General features: G+C 39.4%; 3 protein-coding genes across 3 annotated transcripts in view; 2 read left to right on the top strand and 1 right to left on the bottom strand.

The window, feature by feature from the left end:
- ldhbb (lactate dehydrogenase Bb) overlaps nt 1-14208 on the bottom strand; it is a 112148-nt gene that overhangs the window by 48987 nt on the left and 48953 nt on the right. The gene's annotated exons all lie outside the window — the stretch shown is intronic.
- pthlhb (parathyroid hormone-like hormone b) lies at nt 3932-6282 on the top strand. The gene is made up of 3 exons (XM_033635458.2): nt 3932-4137; nt 4353-4469; nt 5077-6282. Exons 2-3 carry the CDS (start codon nt 4366-4368, stop codon nt 5465-5467), a joined length of 495 nt encoding a protein of 164 aa, XP_033491349.1. The 5' UTR covers nt 3932-4137; nt 4353-4365; the 3' UTR covers nt 5468-6282.
- Nucleotides 8783-12080, top strand: LOC117262568 (galanin receptor 2a). Its single transcript, XM_033635574.2, has 2 exons — nt 8783-8885; nt 10778-12080. Exon 2 carries the CDS (start codon nt 10786-10788, stop codon nt 11707-11709), a length of 924 nt encoding a protein of 307 aa, XP_033491465.1. The 5' UTR covers nt 8783-8885; nt 10778-10785; the 3' UTR covers nt 11710-12080.

The following is a 14208-nucleotide window of genomic DNA, read 5'->3' as shown; positions in this document are numbered from 1 at the left end:
AGACTCGCTGGAAACAGAAGAAAGCTGAGTTTTGGAGACAGCAGGGGGGGTCTGCTATATATTTGTCCCAGCCCCAACCCCCTTCTGGACCCCTTTCTGAATTGAATCATGACTGCTTGTAAAATACTGAGCCTTCTATTAAGTAATTTACCACCAACTGGTCTACAGTCTAGCCTGAAGTGATTCTACTAATCATCACTGCTCACAGCAATAATTTATGGGTTTTATTCATGAGGAGAAATGCAAGTTATTCCATCCAGTAAAACAGTGCAAGTAGGTGCAGTAACCACATAAATGACTCAGGATTTTCAATGGACTGTATTCATCTTAGTCACCTCACAAACAATTTTAACTATGATCCCCTAAAAAAAGCAAAGAAGCAGTGTATTCATACTGTATCCATGTTACACTGGAAAGAGAGCTAAACTTGCAGCAGTACTGTATGTAGTAGAGGGAGCATTTTGGCAATGTAGATTCATAAGTATCAAAAACCTAAAAGAAATTAAATGGGGAAAAAAGAAACAAACAAAAAACAACAACATAAAAAAACAGAAGGGATTTGTGGCTCTACTTAGGCACAGTGGTGCTTTGAGCTAAATGCTAACCAACATTAACATGCTAAAATGCTCACAATAATAGGAATGCATGCATAATATGATGTTAATTCCACTACAGAAGAGACTTGATGATCACTAAAATTAAGTGGGGTAAAAGTGGATATTTCCATATTGGTTACTGGCCAAATAAGTTGTTATATATCCACATTATGGACATCGGCAAAAAATCCAATATCGTGCAACCCTAATGCTAACATGTTGATGTTAAGTAGGTTTAATGTTAACCATGTTCACTATCTCTTTTTTCTTTTATCTTATTAGGATGCTAATGTCCATTGTCAATTATTTTGTCAATCTAATCGATTAGTTGTTTGGTCTATAAAATGTCTGTAAATAGTTAAAAAAATGTCAAATAGTGTTTCCCAAAGTCATAGATGACGATCGCAACTGTCTTGTTTTGTCCATAACCCAAAGATATTCACATTACTGTCATAAAGTTAAGAAACCAGAGAATAACCACATATAAGAAGCTGGAATTTGAGAATTTTGACTTTTTTTCTGAAATAATATCTCAAACCAATTATTGAATTAATCAAATTAGTTGGTGATTAATGTCATAATTGATGACTAATCAATAAATCCATTGATTCTTGTAGCTCTAGGGAGCACTAAACATGATATTCAGTTGACAGTGATACCATTAGTTTTGTATAGTGATCATAAAACAAAGTATTGCTATCCGCTCGGGGCGCCTGACCAAGGGCAGCCCCCTCACTCTGACATCTCTCCACTTTGTGCATGTATAGGTCCTGTTTGTGCATGTGTGTGTGTCTTTCGGACCTGTGTGTAATTGACAAGCAAGAGTGAAAACATTGAATTTCCCCTCAGGGGGATTAATAAATTAAAATAAACTATAAACTTAAACTTATTGGAAATGTTAACCTGATGACTGTGGGAGTGCATAGGGATCACTTAATTATTACAAATCATCCCTAGAGGAAAATCAGAATCAGATAAACTGAATATTGATGTCGGACGGAAATTGGGTTAAAAAAACAAGCAGGCTCAACTGCAACAAGCAGCATGCACAGCCAGCACATGCACACTCTCGAAGGATGAATGTGTGCACCATACTTGGCATGGTAATCCACGCAATAGTTGCTAAGACATTTCACTCAAAACTATAAATGTCAACATCATGGTGACTCCTGAGAAAAAGTCATGGGATCATCTGACTTTTCCTTTGATGAATTAACATACCGAAGTATCTTTTTATAATGCCAAAGTAATTGATACATCATCTTAAAACCAGGGCTATCTATACCCAATTTTTCATTGATAAGTGAAAACAATGACCTGTGAGTGGCACTACAAGAAACATCAGGGGATCATAAAAGCCATGATAATTCATCATCTGGGGACCACAAATATGTGCCCCAAATTTCATGGCAGGCCATCAAATAATGGTCAGTACATCTCACAAACATGTCCACCTGCTGGTAGCGCTATCGAAAGCCAAGAGATCACCAAAGTCAGTAGGGTCCATCCTCTGGGGACCATACATGTTTGTATACAATTTAACAGCAATCAATCAAATAGTTCTCTAGATATTTCAGTCTTGACCAAAGTAGTGGATACTGTTAAGTCTAGAAAGGTGCTGAGTACAATAAAGAGGACATTGGTAGTTTCTACAGTGGCAGAATTTCTATACTAATGTACTTACTGTGTCAGCACAAGCTGTGCTATTGTTCTACAACTGACGGGTCATGACCCAGAAATGAATCACAGGAACATTAAACTGGGTTGAGAACACTATGCTCCTTGTCCTAAACTAACTTTAATCACAACTGAGGGACTCTCATGAACCCTGAGTACACACACAGCCATGTTCCTGTTCTTCTCGTTATCTTTCATTTGAGCCCAATTAAATCTTAAGCAGAGATCAGTTTGAACAAACTCTAGAACAGCATGTTCGTTTTGTACCAAACATGAAAGTTGTGTCCAGAAATTGCCAACCGTGTGAGTCAAAATCACAAAGTTTTACAGGTGGAGCAACATGCAGAGTTTATGGGCCTTGTGATTCAAGAGACAGCCTGCCCATAATCAAAAACATATATGTTTCCTCTGACCTGTAATGCTACTTATTCATCTAGACTGAAAAAAATATACATTTGAAAAGCTCAACAGCCAGAAATTATGACCCAGTTCCTCAAGATAATCCACAGACCCTGTTGTGAGCGGTTTCATATAGACACTATTTTCCTTTTACTATACTACACCAGCCAACCGTATTACAGCGCAGAGGGAAGCATGCAAAAAATGTCTCTGTCCTTGCTGCATATACTACTGTAGTCGGGCATGTAGTGCTGTCAATCAATGTGATACTAAAAATACACACACATTTAGCCACAGAGCTACCTCTTACATCAGACGACTGACCTTTAATGTGGGAATTTATTACATTTATAGTAAAATTACAAATGTGGTTTGATACATCAGACCTGTTTCATCGGCCAAACGTACACAGTGAAGCTGGGCTTGTATATGGCTGCCTCAATGCAAAGCTCTCCACTTTCCTTATTAGCTGGATATGAGAGATACCTCAGAGCCCACTGTAACCATTCGGTGGTGAGCTGGTTTGCTGAGGCAGAGTGGAGGTGAATTGAATGGTCTGCAGTGAGAGGCTGTGGGTTGGGTTTCTCTGAGGTTATGGTCATTCTCCCTTGGGAAAGTGGTTAGGCCTGGCTGTTTACTTTGGAGTAACCCTGCCCCTCCCCTTATACACTCTGCTTGGTAACCCATGATTACCTCCATTGGTGCACACCTGTCATTTCTGACCTCTTTATGATGAAATAATTTGTAGACTTGATTTACAAAGTACAGCTCAAATAATTTTAAATCAATAAAAAATTAAGCTTTTTTTCCCAAATCTTATGTTACTCTTTGTTGTGTGGTGGTTTGGATGTTGTGTGGGCGCCACCTTCTTGTCACAGCAGGTGTGTGTGAAGGGTTTGTGGGGGGAGAGGGAGAGAGGGGAGGGTGAGGAGGTTGGGGAGGGTGTTAGGACTGGACTTAATGGGTAGGGGCTAAGGTAGTGCCTGCATCTTCACCCAAAGAGGAGTTTGACTTTCTCACTGTGCCTCTCTCACACAGACTCACACAGTGCTGGACTGTAAAAACCCTCTCAGCTCTGCTCTCCGGCTGCGGCCACCAGAGAAGATGCTTCATCGTTACTCTTCATGAGATTACTGCAACACTGGGTGGAGTGGCAGCTCTGCAGCTGATGGGCTGCTGCTGCTGCTCTTTCCATCTTTATCTCTCTTTCAATTGGGACGCTGGGGAGAAATAAATAGCTCGACACACACTGTTGGGAGGCAAATGAATGGAGCAGAGTGACGGGGGGATTTCCCCAGGCTGCCTTCACACCAATGGATCTGGACACGCGTTTTGAACCGGCCAAATTGTATTTGGCAGAATAATTTTTATAACTTTGTAAATAAATTTTTGAAACAAGATCGTCTCTTAAGAGCTTGCAGACTGAGCTTTTTTTGTGGATTTTCACTGTAAAGAGTCACACCATGTAAGTCTAAGTTTCTTTACTTTAATAAACTGTTTGTTGGCACAAGTAATGCTGCCTGGGAGATCTCACGTACTCAGAAATGGTGTCATTTTTCAGCTTCCCACAGTGCTACTGAAAAGCTATTGAAAAGTAGACATAGTTTAATAAAATTCATTAAAACAAAGTTTTGCTTAATTCATTGAAGTGACTGATATATTAATTCTTGTGTTCTTCAGATCTTAGTCGAGGATGTGCTCTATAGTCATGCTTCATCAGTGGAGTCTGGCTGTATTCTTGCTGTGCTCCCCAGTGAGCCTTGATGGGAGACCAGTTGATGCACTTATTAGCAGAACGTGAGTTATTTCTTATATTAATTTTGATGACCATAGAAAAGTAATTTAATGTTATGCAATATGGAACTTTAAAAAATGTAAGATGAGTTCAAAAATAAAAGTAGTGAAGCAACACATTTTAAATATTCTTGTTGCTTGAATTTATAAAACACACAACTGCAGTTTACATGTAAATTAATGTACAGGAGACTTTCTCTGATTCAGCTCTGGCTTCTGGGGGTCTGGAGCTCGGATTAGTGATGGCTCACACAAACTTGTTTATGCTGCCACCTACTGTACTGAGGTTACCTGGTGCCTGACCTTACATTTCAGCTGCCACCACTTCTAAATCTGCTCCACATAGAAACTCAACACTGTGGTGTACCATGCAAGTACATAAACTGTTAAACAAAACAGAAAAATTAAAATTTTGTTGGTGCTAACTCAAAAATGAGGAATTCTGGTTGTACTGTGTTAATTTAGGATAAATCAGATAAACAACAAAACAAAAACATATTTCTCACTTAGACTTAGAGAAAGGGAACAGATCCAGTTTTAGGATTTTTTATTATCTTTTATGCAACATTCCTCGCTGACCTAAGTCTGTCTCATCACTTTCTGCTTTAAGGAGGAGGTCAGTGAGCCACGCCCAGCTGATGCATGACAAGGGCCGCTCCTTGCAGGAGTACAAGCGCCGCATGTGGCTGCAGGAGCTGCTGGAAGAGGTGCACACCGCTGACGAGCGAGCTCCACCTGTGCAAAGCAGAACCCAGAGCCAAACCTTCAGTGGGAATGCCCTGCATGAGAAGCCCCCAGGGGCCACCAAGAACCTCCCTGACAGGTTCAAGCCGGACAGAGAGGGTGCTAACCTGCCCCAGGAGACCAACAAGGCTCTGGCTTATAAGGACCAGCCACTAAAAGTGGCCACCAAGAGGAAAAAAAAGGTGAGGTTAGGCCGACGCAGAGAGAGTGACAAGAAGCGGAGGCGGGCACGGTCTGTCACTACAAAGGAGCCATGAAGGACGCAGTGCCTTGGCTAAGAGACTCCCAACAGCCTTTATATGGTACTGCACTAAGACACTGATGTGACTGGGATCTGAGAGACTCTACACATGGCTGACTCAGTCATTTCATATCACAGCCACAGGGGTGTGCTTGTATGATAATATTTTTGCTGTGTTTGTATTTTTGGTCTCATACTTCCTGAGGTTTTGTGAACTATCATCATATCATCTTCTTAGATCCATATTTATTTGGAACATCTGTAGTGCTCTGTAACCTTGACTTCAAAACAAAGCCATACATTGTCATCTCTAACCAGCTGCGTGCAGGAGTAAATCATAGGAGGAACTATTTATTGCCTGACTGTAATATAACTTCACAAAATTGGGATACTAAGTGGTCTACTTTTGTTATCGTGAGCTTACAGTTACATACAAGCTGTTCACTGCATACATCTGTTCAAACTGTTCTGCCATAATTTATTTCACTTTGAGAGTGTGTATTTATTTTGTGAATGTATCACAGTGCTGCTGACTAAATTCCATAATGCACTTTAGTTATATCCTGTACATGTTCTTTTGTGGTTGCGTTTTATTTTGATGTTTCTTTCTGATGGTCCTGCTTTCCTTTCCCACCTTAGATCCCTTGTGGACTTGTAACTTATTGGATGCTTCATCAAACCCACTCTAACCATTTCACATTATAGTTTATTTTTATAGAACAAGCCCGAGTCAGGGGCTGTCAGAGTCATTTAATGTTCTTCACTTGCACTGAGGGCATACTGTACATGTTTCCAGTTAATCAAACATTAAAAGTGTAGCCATTAGAAATACTTTTGAATCATGGTGTCTTTGTTCACCAGCCTGTGGCCTGTAGCCTATGGCTCAAATATGAAACTTATCATTTATGACAGGCAGAGCTAAAGTGATAAGTTGATTGACAGAAAATCCATCAGCAACTACTCTAAGTATCGGTTGATCCTTTAAGTGATTTTTGACATTGAGCGCAAATGCTAAACATTATCTCAATTTGCTGCTTTTAACTGTCTTTTGTGATCTAAATTTGAATATATTTGGATTCTGATATATTTGTGGTTGTCAGTGTGGGGCTTTGAAAAATTATGATGGGCATTTTCACTATTTTCTAACATTTATAAAGCAAACAAGTAAATGAGAATAATAACCTGTAAATGATTTGATAATTAAAATAATTGGTTAATTGTAGCCCTAACGACAAGTCAGAAACTCTACCCTGTCCCATGACTGCATATATGTGTACCTTAAGTGTTAGTTGCATCAGGTGGAAATAAGCACCTCTGGACTTCTTGAGCCAAAAAAACTGTTTTTGATGAAACACTGAATGTTAGTTTTGTTATTCAGAGTAAGATACAATAAATAGATCGACTGCAAATCAGATTAATTTGGCACAGAGTCAGCTTCCTATTTTACTTCTAACAGTTGGACAAGACATTTTAATCGTTTTGTCTATGCTATAACAGAAAATCAAACCCGTCTATGACAATTTGATAGAGCTCAAGGTTACCTTTTCAAATAGCTTGTTTTATTCAGTCCACAACCAAATATATTGAGTATTCAATCATATAAGACAAAGAAGGAGATACAAATTAGCTACTCTGATGTGATTACTTTATAGTGTGCGCTGTCCCTGCAAAACTAAACACTAAATTAAATTAAATTAAATTAAATTAAATTAGAAAAGCAGCTTCACATTTGAGAATCTGGAATCAGGTTTATAATTTTAACTTAAAAAGTGGTTAAAAAATTCAACTGAAAAAAGATTATCAAAGTAGTTGACAGTTAATTTCCTGTTAAATGGTGAATGGACTTGCATTTGTATAGTGCCGTTCTAGTCTTCCGACCACTCAAAGTGTTTCACACTACGTGCCACATTCACCCATATACACACACATTCATACACTGGTGGCCGAGGCTACCAAACAAAGTGCCAGCTGCTCATCAGTTAAACATTTACATGCATTCACACAGTGATGGCACAGCCATTGGGAGCAATTTGGCACTTAGTATCTTGCCTAAGGATACTTCAGCATGTGGACTGAAGGAACCGTTAATCAAATCGTCGATCTTAGGATTACTGGACGACTAACTCTACTTCCTGAGCCGCCCTATGCAACTAACTAATTAGTCGACCAACTATTTCAACTTTATGGTATGTAAAATGATATCAAGCCTATGACTGCAAAGCAGACTAATCTGCAGCATGGTCAGTTACCCATTTCCCTAAAATCTAAAGTTGATAGGGAGTAAACCTGTATACCCACTACCTGCTTCTTCATGATGAATCAGCAGCTAAACATAGATAAAGGTAGAAAGAAGGCAACAGGGTGCTGTAATGACCATGGGCCTGAGCTCTGTCTCTGAGCAAATCATTGAATCCCTTTTAGACTTCGAGTTGCTGGTTGGTATGTTTCATCCTGACCTTTAACCTTGCTAGAAAAGAAATAAGTAGTGCAAGATTTGTGTCAAAACAGATCTGAAAAATTTACTAGGCCATAAAAGGTGTCAAACATAAATGTTTTTGTTGACTTTTGGGCATGGACAGAACACAGTAAAGCTGTTAATGTCCCACTTGAGAACATGTGGCATTTTTAACAGCCGCTGACTGAACGGCACGGACACTGGTAATGGAGGGGTTTGCAAATGCATCAGCATCAGCTATATCCTGTGCTAAGAGCAGCAGTGTACACCGAAGGCCATTAGCTGACACAGAGTCATAAACGCTGTGGAAAGCCTGATAAAGCCGCCGTCAGGAGCCTGCAGCTCACACCGAAGAAATCAATCAAACAATGGAGAGAGACATTAATATCTCCAGAGAAGGGGAGGAACAGAGAGTGTAATCAATGGACTGGTCTCCTGTTCCGTGGAGGGGGCTGATTTTTAAATATAATTTACACTGTATGAATATAAACCCCCAAAACAGAGAGGTTTTAACAGGTCAGGAAAGGTCAATAAAAGTTTTTACAAACGGCAACATAGTCTCAGTTAATGAGGTGTTTTTATACTTCCAATAGACCAATAGATTCAAAAAAAGTTTCACAAAGCCAAGCATAGCTGATACTAAAATTGACTGCAACTAAAAAGACTAAAGATACACTTACATCATCTAAGAAGAATCACAAAACAGGTATATATTATACATTACTGTTCCCTGAGCAGCTGGTCTGAGGCTGTTTCTCTTTAAACCAAATCAACCAGAATCAATTTGGCCCAAGTGATGTTTGCCTTTCTTCCCACCACATTTAGCTATCACACTTTGTAATGAGTGCTGAGAGGCTGCCACCTCTCCCTCCATCAGTCCAGTTTTACAGGATGGACACGGTGAAATACAAGTTTACAATATGAGGATAGCTCACTCACAAACATGAGCCTGAAATCACTGCTTTGAGGAACGACTATGGTGAGTGCGTCTAAATGATGGATAATTGTGACAACATTTTAAAATGTGATGACCTCTGATCAGACAAACACCTGCTCCAGGTAATCGCACTATAAGGTGAAATATACAGCAGTTAAAAGTCTAAATGTTACTTAAAAGATATTTTGTATCTTATCAGACGACCACATTGGTGGTATTACATCATCTGTATGTTTTGGTGAAGTAAAAGTAGCAATACCACAGTGTAATCTTACTGTTACAAGTAAACATTCTGATGTTAATTTTCATTTAAGTAAAAGTACAAAATTATTAGAACTAAAATACAGTTTACTTGAAGGAAAAAAAGTAAAAGTAGTCATAATGCTTAACAAATGCATGATCCATTAATGTGGCCATCACTTTAATGTTGCAGCTGGTAAAGGTGGTGCTAGTTTTATTTACTTTATATACTGTTGGCTAGCTTGTGAATTTTCCCCTGAGGATCAACAAAGTCTTATTTTAACCAATAATAATGAATCATAATTCATTTGTTAAATATATTTTGAATTATTAATCTGAATCTACAAGGTAAGTTAGTTAATAAATGCAGTGGAGTAAAACGTACAATATTTCCCTTTGAGATACAGTTAAGTATAAAGTTGCATAAAATGAAAATACTCAAGGAAGTACCTGAGTAAATGTACTTAGTTACTTTCCCACACTGGTCTACAAAAGCCTTTTCAGATTCTAACTGATTAACCGTACCTTTTCTCTTTCACTAGGAATAACATAAATAGGACTTTCACTAATGAATAAGACTTTCATTATCTAATACTCTATCAAAATTTAATTTCTCAATGAAGCAATTGTTTTGCCTACAAAATATCAGAGAGTAGTAATTAAAACCCTGCTCCTTATGTCTTTTTTCCCCAAAGCCCCATGAGACACATTTAAATGTCTTTTTTGTGTAAATGTTAAGTGTGCAGTCATATATGACAAAAAAAGTATTACATCTTGAAAAGCTTTTTTATTTTAGAAGTTTGCTGGAAAAGTGAGAAAAGTAAAAGTAAGTATTGCATTACAACCAGCTGAAACTTCTCCCAGTTAAGACTTCTTCAGTGTTCATTGTTCGGGAGATTTTTAGCAGGTTTTACGCTACAAATCAGTGTTTCGCCTATCCTGTTGTCATGTCGCAGGAGGCCAACTTGCCCAGAATCTGCAAATGTGTGCTCACCTATTTCCTCTAAGACTTAATGTGTGTGCACCTTATTTCTGATCCAGTTGTTCAGGAGGTTTTTACTGTAAGCCAAATTATCAGAAGAGGTCACCTTCTCTAAAAAACAAACATACCCGGTGATTTAAATCAATATTAACCAGAAATAAAGCAGGCTCACGTTACAAATCAGTGTTTCTTCAACGCTGTTTGGCATGTCAGACACAGTCCTCTAACCTATTACCTGCAAATCTTTGCTCATCTTTTTTGTCTAATAACTAGGGAAGCAGTTTCATGTGATTTTCTGATGCCGCTCATCACAGAGAGGCCGCTAACTACATTGGCCGATGTGTAAACATGAAAGACCCCTGCCTCAAGCCAGTGTTTGGTTTATCCAATCTGGGCTACTATAGAAACATGGCATTGGTACAACATGAGGATCTCTGTAGACAAGGACCCACTCACTGTGTAGATATTACAGATCATTCTAAGGGTAACAAACAACACACAATTTATATCCCTAAATCCTACACACTGGACCTTTGAGATATTATTAAAAAAATGCTGATCATTTTGTCAATTCACTATTTTAACATTACAAAGACCAAAGCACAATCAAAATGTCTCAATCAAACTTTTGCAGTATGGGGTATGTGTACAGGCATTACATTTTTCTTTCATCAGCTATTCCTAAACGTCCAATGATTTTTTTTTTCTCAAGGTGAAAACATGGCTGTTCCCAATACCTATGTGCTGATCTTTGCCTGTACCTGTGGAGTGATCCTGGGAATCGGGCTCTGTGCCAACCTGCTGGTCTTTTCTCTGTTTGCAAAGTACAACACGCTGCGTAAGAACCGCCTCGACATCCTCCTACTCAGTATGACTCTGGCCGACTTCCTCACCCTCCTGCTTATCCCCTTCACCCTGCACTCCTCCGTCAGCCACTCCTGGCCTCTGGGTAACATTTCCTGCAAGGTCTACCAGTTCCTGCTGGCCTTCAGCCTGGCCGCCAGCACCTACTCACTGTGTGCCGTGTCTGTGACTCGGGCCATGATTATCACTAATCCGTACCAGCCACCCACTATGGACCTGGTCATCTTCATGTTTGTTCTGGTCTGGGCCCTCAGCTTCTTCATCAGCCTGCCGCTGCGTATGTTTGCCACCAAAGACAGCCTGGGCCCGAGCCCGGCTAACTTCACCTTCTGCCTTCCAACCATTCATGAGCACCACTACCAAGTGGTCCTGAGCCAGTTTGTACTTTACTACTTTGTTCCAATGCTAGTCATCGCCTTCAATTATGTCCGGCTGGCTCTTTTTCTCCACAAGAGTCCTGTAATGTCGGTGTCCAGTGCCAGGAACACCCGCCGTGCCTCTGTCATGGTGTTCTTGGCTGCTGCTACCTTCTCAGTGTGCTGGCTGCCTGGTTATGTGCTGGAGTTGTGTGTGTACCTGGAGCTATACCGCCAAGGACAGGCTTGGGAGATGTTTTACTTCACCTGTACTGTGCTGCAGTACCTGCACCCCTGTATCAACCCTGTGCTCTATGTGCTGCTGTCAAAGCGCTACCGCCACAGGAGGGCAGCCTGGCTCTTCAGCTGTAACAGGAACAGAGTGCAGCCGCAGGTCATCAGCGTCACCACAGACAGCTTTTAAATACAGCTGACTGAGCAATGAGTTGGTGACTTTAGGGACACTTTTTATATTAACTCTTTATATACTGCTTATGTGAACAATAAGACAGATGTTGTTTGTGATTACTTCCAGATTTCTCCTTCCACATTTAAGGTATAAATGTAATTTTTTTTTTATTTATTTTTTTTTTTTATTTTTTTTACATTTGACTACAATGATATTTTCTCAAAAAGCAGCAGTGAATTTTTATATTTGAATCTGATGCCTTTTTAGGGATATTGTGTAATTATCCCATTACTACAGCTAAGTCTCATTGCTTTGATTCTCTTCATTGCTCCAGATGTTTTTGTAAGTTAGATTTTTTTTATCTTGTGTTTTACATGCTAGCAAAAGTCTTGATGAAGCATTTTATGTAGTATTTTTGGTGTCTTGAGCCCCAGCTTTGTCACTGGATCATTTCCTCTATTTCTACACATCTTTCTTAAGAAATGTTTCTAATCTTCTATGATGATTGTAGCTTAATAACACAATATGAGAAAAAAATATTGTTGATATGAAATAAATTATGATGTAAAAGAACAGTGTCTTGAATGGCAATGTTCTTGTTACAGCAAGAAACAGACCTTGTCTTTTTCTCACAATGGCAGGAATACAGTGAACTGTCCAAATGTTTGCATCTTTAAAGACAACAATGCTGGAATGGTTTTAGTGGTATGGCTTGTCTTTTTCCCTTTGTGTTGTCCTTATATTAACAAAGTATGTGAGGTTCTGCCGTGTCTGTTTCTCACGTGTTTGAGTACATTTGTTTCTACATAAGTGACACCAAGACAAAATCCTGGACATTTTCTCTACCGGACAGGATAGCAGGTCTATCTGACGCTGTGCTAATTTACTGTAATAAAGATGTGGGTCTACTGACATATCCCTACTCTGTTTCCTTCACCTCCATTTCATGCCAACAGTACATTTAAAAACACAGCTGTACCCCTCCTTGTTGCAGTGTTTAGTCATATTTGAAAGTCTGAGAGAAAACAAGCTCCAAAAAACACACGAATACCCACTTGACAAACTTTCGCAAGGTGGTTATTCTTCCAAGCAGCGACAAATCCATCAGTAGGTTTTGTTACCTTGGCAGAGAACGGCCATTAAATATGAGCTGTATGAACCCCTAGTATTACACTACATAACTAGTAATGATAAACCGCAGGGTATGCTGCTGCAGCCTCTCAGACTCCATACAATTTAATAGAGCTGTCAAAGGTGACATTTCAACAGCTGAGAGGCCAAAATCTGATGCTCGTGAGAATGTCAAGATTCAAATCGCTAGTAGTGTGATTACAATGGTGTCGTTGTATTATTCAAGTTGTATGTATTTTTCACATTACTAAATAGCTACTACAAATGTGGATACTGAATTGGTCTGATGTATTTTGATTATAAAACTACCTGGACTGGATGCCATCAAGGAGCAGGAGGCATCCATGTGTTAAAAGATATTTCTTATAAATACAGTTATATTGTCTCTGGGCTGCGCTGTTATAAATACATGTTGCTTTTTTTTTTTTTTTAACTGCAGCTTCAGTTTAGTTTAGTACTTAATCTGCTATCACGCGTCATTGTGGCTGCACTGAACGTGACCTAACACCATCCAGTCAGATGTTGACAGGGTTACTCAGATGCTACACCATCAAACATGACAAAGAAAAACACAAATAGAGGACACATCACCAACGCTAAGTGTTTTAGGGATGACTGCGTCTTTAGAAATTAGCTTAATCTCCCAGGAGCTGTTGGATGTCCCCTGGGTGGATCAACAGTTACACCACCAGCTTCAGCGTGCCATTCTTTGCTCACTAACAGCACACACACACACAAGTCAGATCAAAGCACACACCTGACTTCACACTTTCCTCTCAGGCAGTGATAGACCTAAAGGCTGGAGTGGGAGAGGAGCAAGCAGAAGGCCATGCAGCAGGTGTTGTCATACAGAAAGCAAAGGGACTGAGAAAGGGAATAACAAGTCTGGCTGAGTTCAGTAATAGGAGACAACCTGCCCCTCCCTCTGTCAGCTCGCCCCCTGACTTTTGGCCTTCTCTTTATCGTGCAGCAAGGGCAGCTGGCCTGACTCGTACAGACCGTCATCTGTAGCCTATCAGCATGTTGGATATGGTGAAGCAATAAAGAACACGTGCTTGGATGCTTCAAAAAAACCTACTGAACAAACCTCAGAGTGTAGAGAGTGCTCTACAACCTCTTAACAAAACAAGATTATCCATAAACATTCAATGCAAATATTTGTCTCATAACTGCCTGTTCACAAATAATCTCATAAACTGCTCTGTGAAATGCACCCTTGCTATACATTTCAACAAGTTTTCAGTTGCCTGCTCTTTTTGAAACACTGTCCAACATTAAAAATCAGCTTATTATCAACAAACTATTCTTTGCTTTTTTTTTTTTTTTTTTAACACATGTCAATATTGTGCTCTGATTGAGAATTCTTATCTGTTAATGCTCATC

The sequence above is a fragment of the Epinephelus lanceolatus genome, chromosome 5 (assembly GCF_041903045.1).
Source record: "Epinephelus lanceolatus isolate andai-2023 chromosome 5, ASM4190304v1, whole genome shotgun sequence".
NCBI lineage: Eukaryota > Metazoa > Chordata > Actinopteri > Perciformes > Serranidae > Epinephelus > Epinephelus lanceolatus.
The sequence above is the reverse complement of the archived record's forward strand: the minus strand, read 5'-3'. Positions and strand labels throughout refer to the sequence as shown.

What these genes read in the sequence shown, in the direction of transcription:
- LOC117262568 (XM_033635574.2), top strand. Translation starts at nt 10,786, where the DNA reads ATGGCTGTTCCCAATACCTATGTGCTGATCTTTGCCTGTACCTGTGGA.
- pthlhb (XM_033635458.2), top strand. Translation starts at nt 4,366, where the DNA reads ATGTGCTCTATAGTCATGCTTCATCAGTGGAGTCTGGCTGTATTCTTG. An exon ending in GATGCACTTATTAGCAGAAC is followed by an intron (nt 4,470 to 5,076) that starts GTGAGTTATTTC and finishes TTCTGCTTTAAG; the next exon opens with GAGGAGGTCAGTGAGCCACG.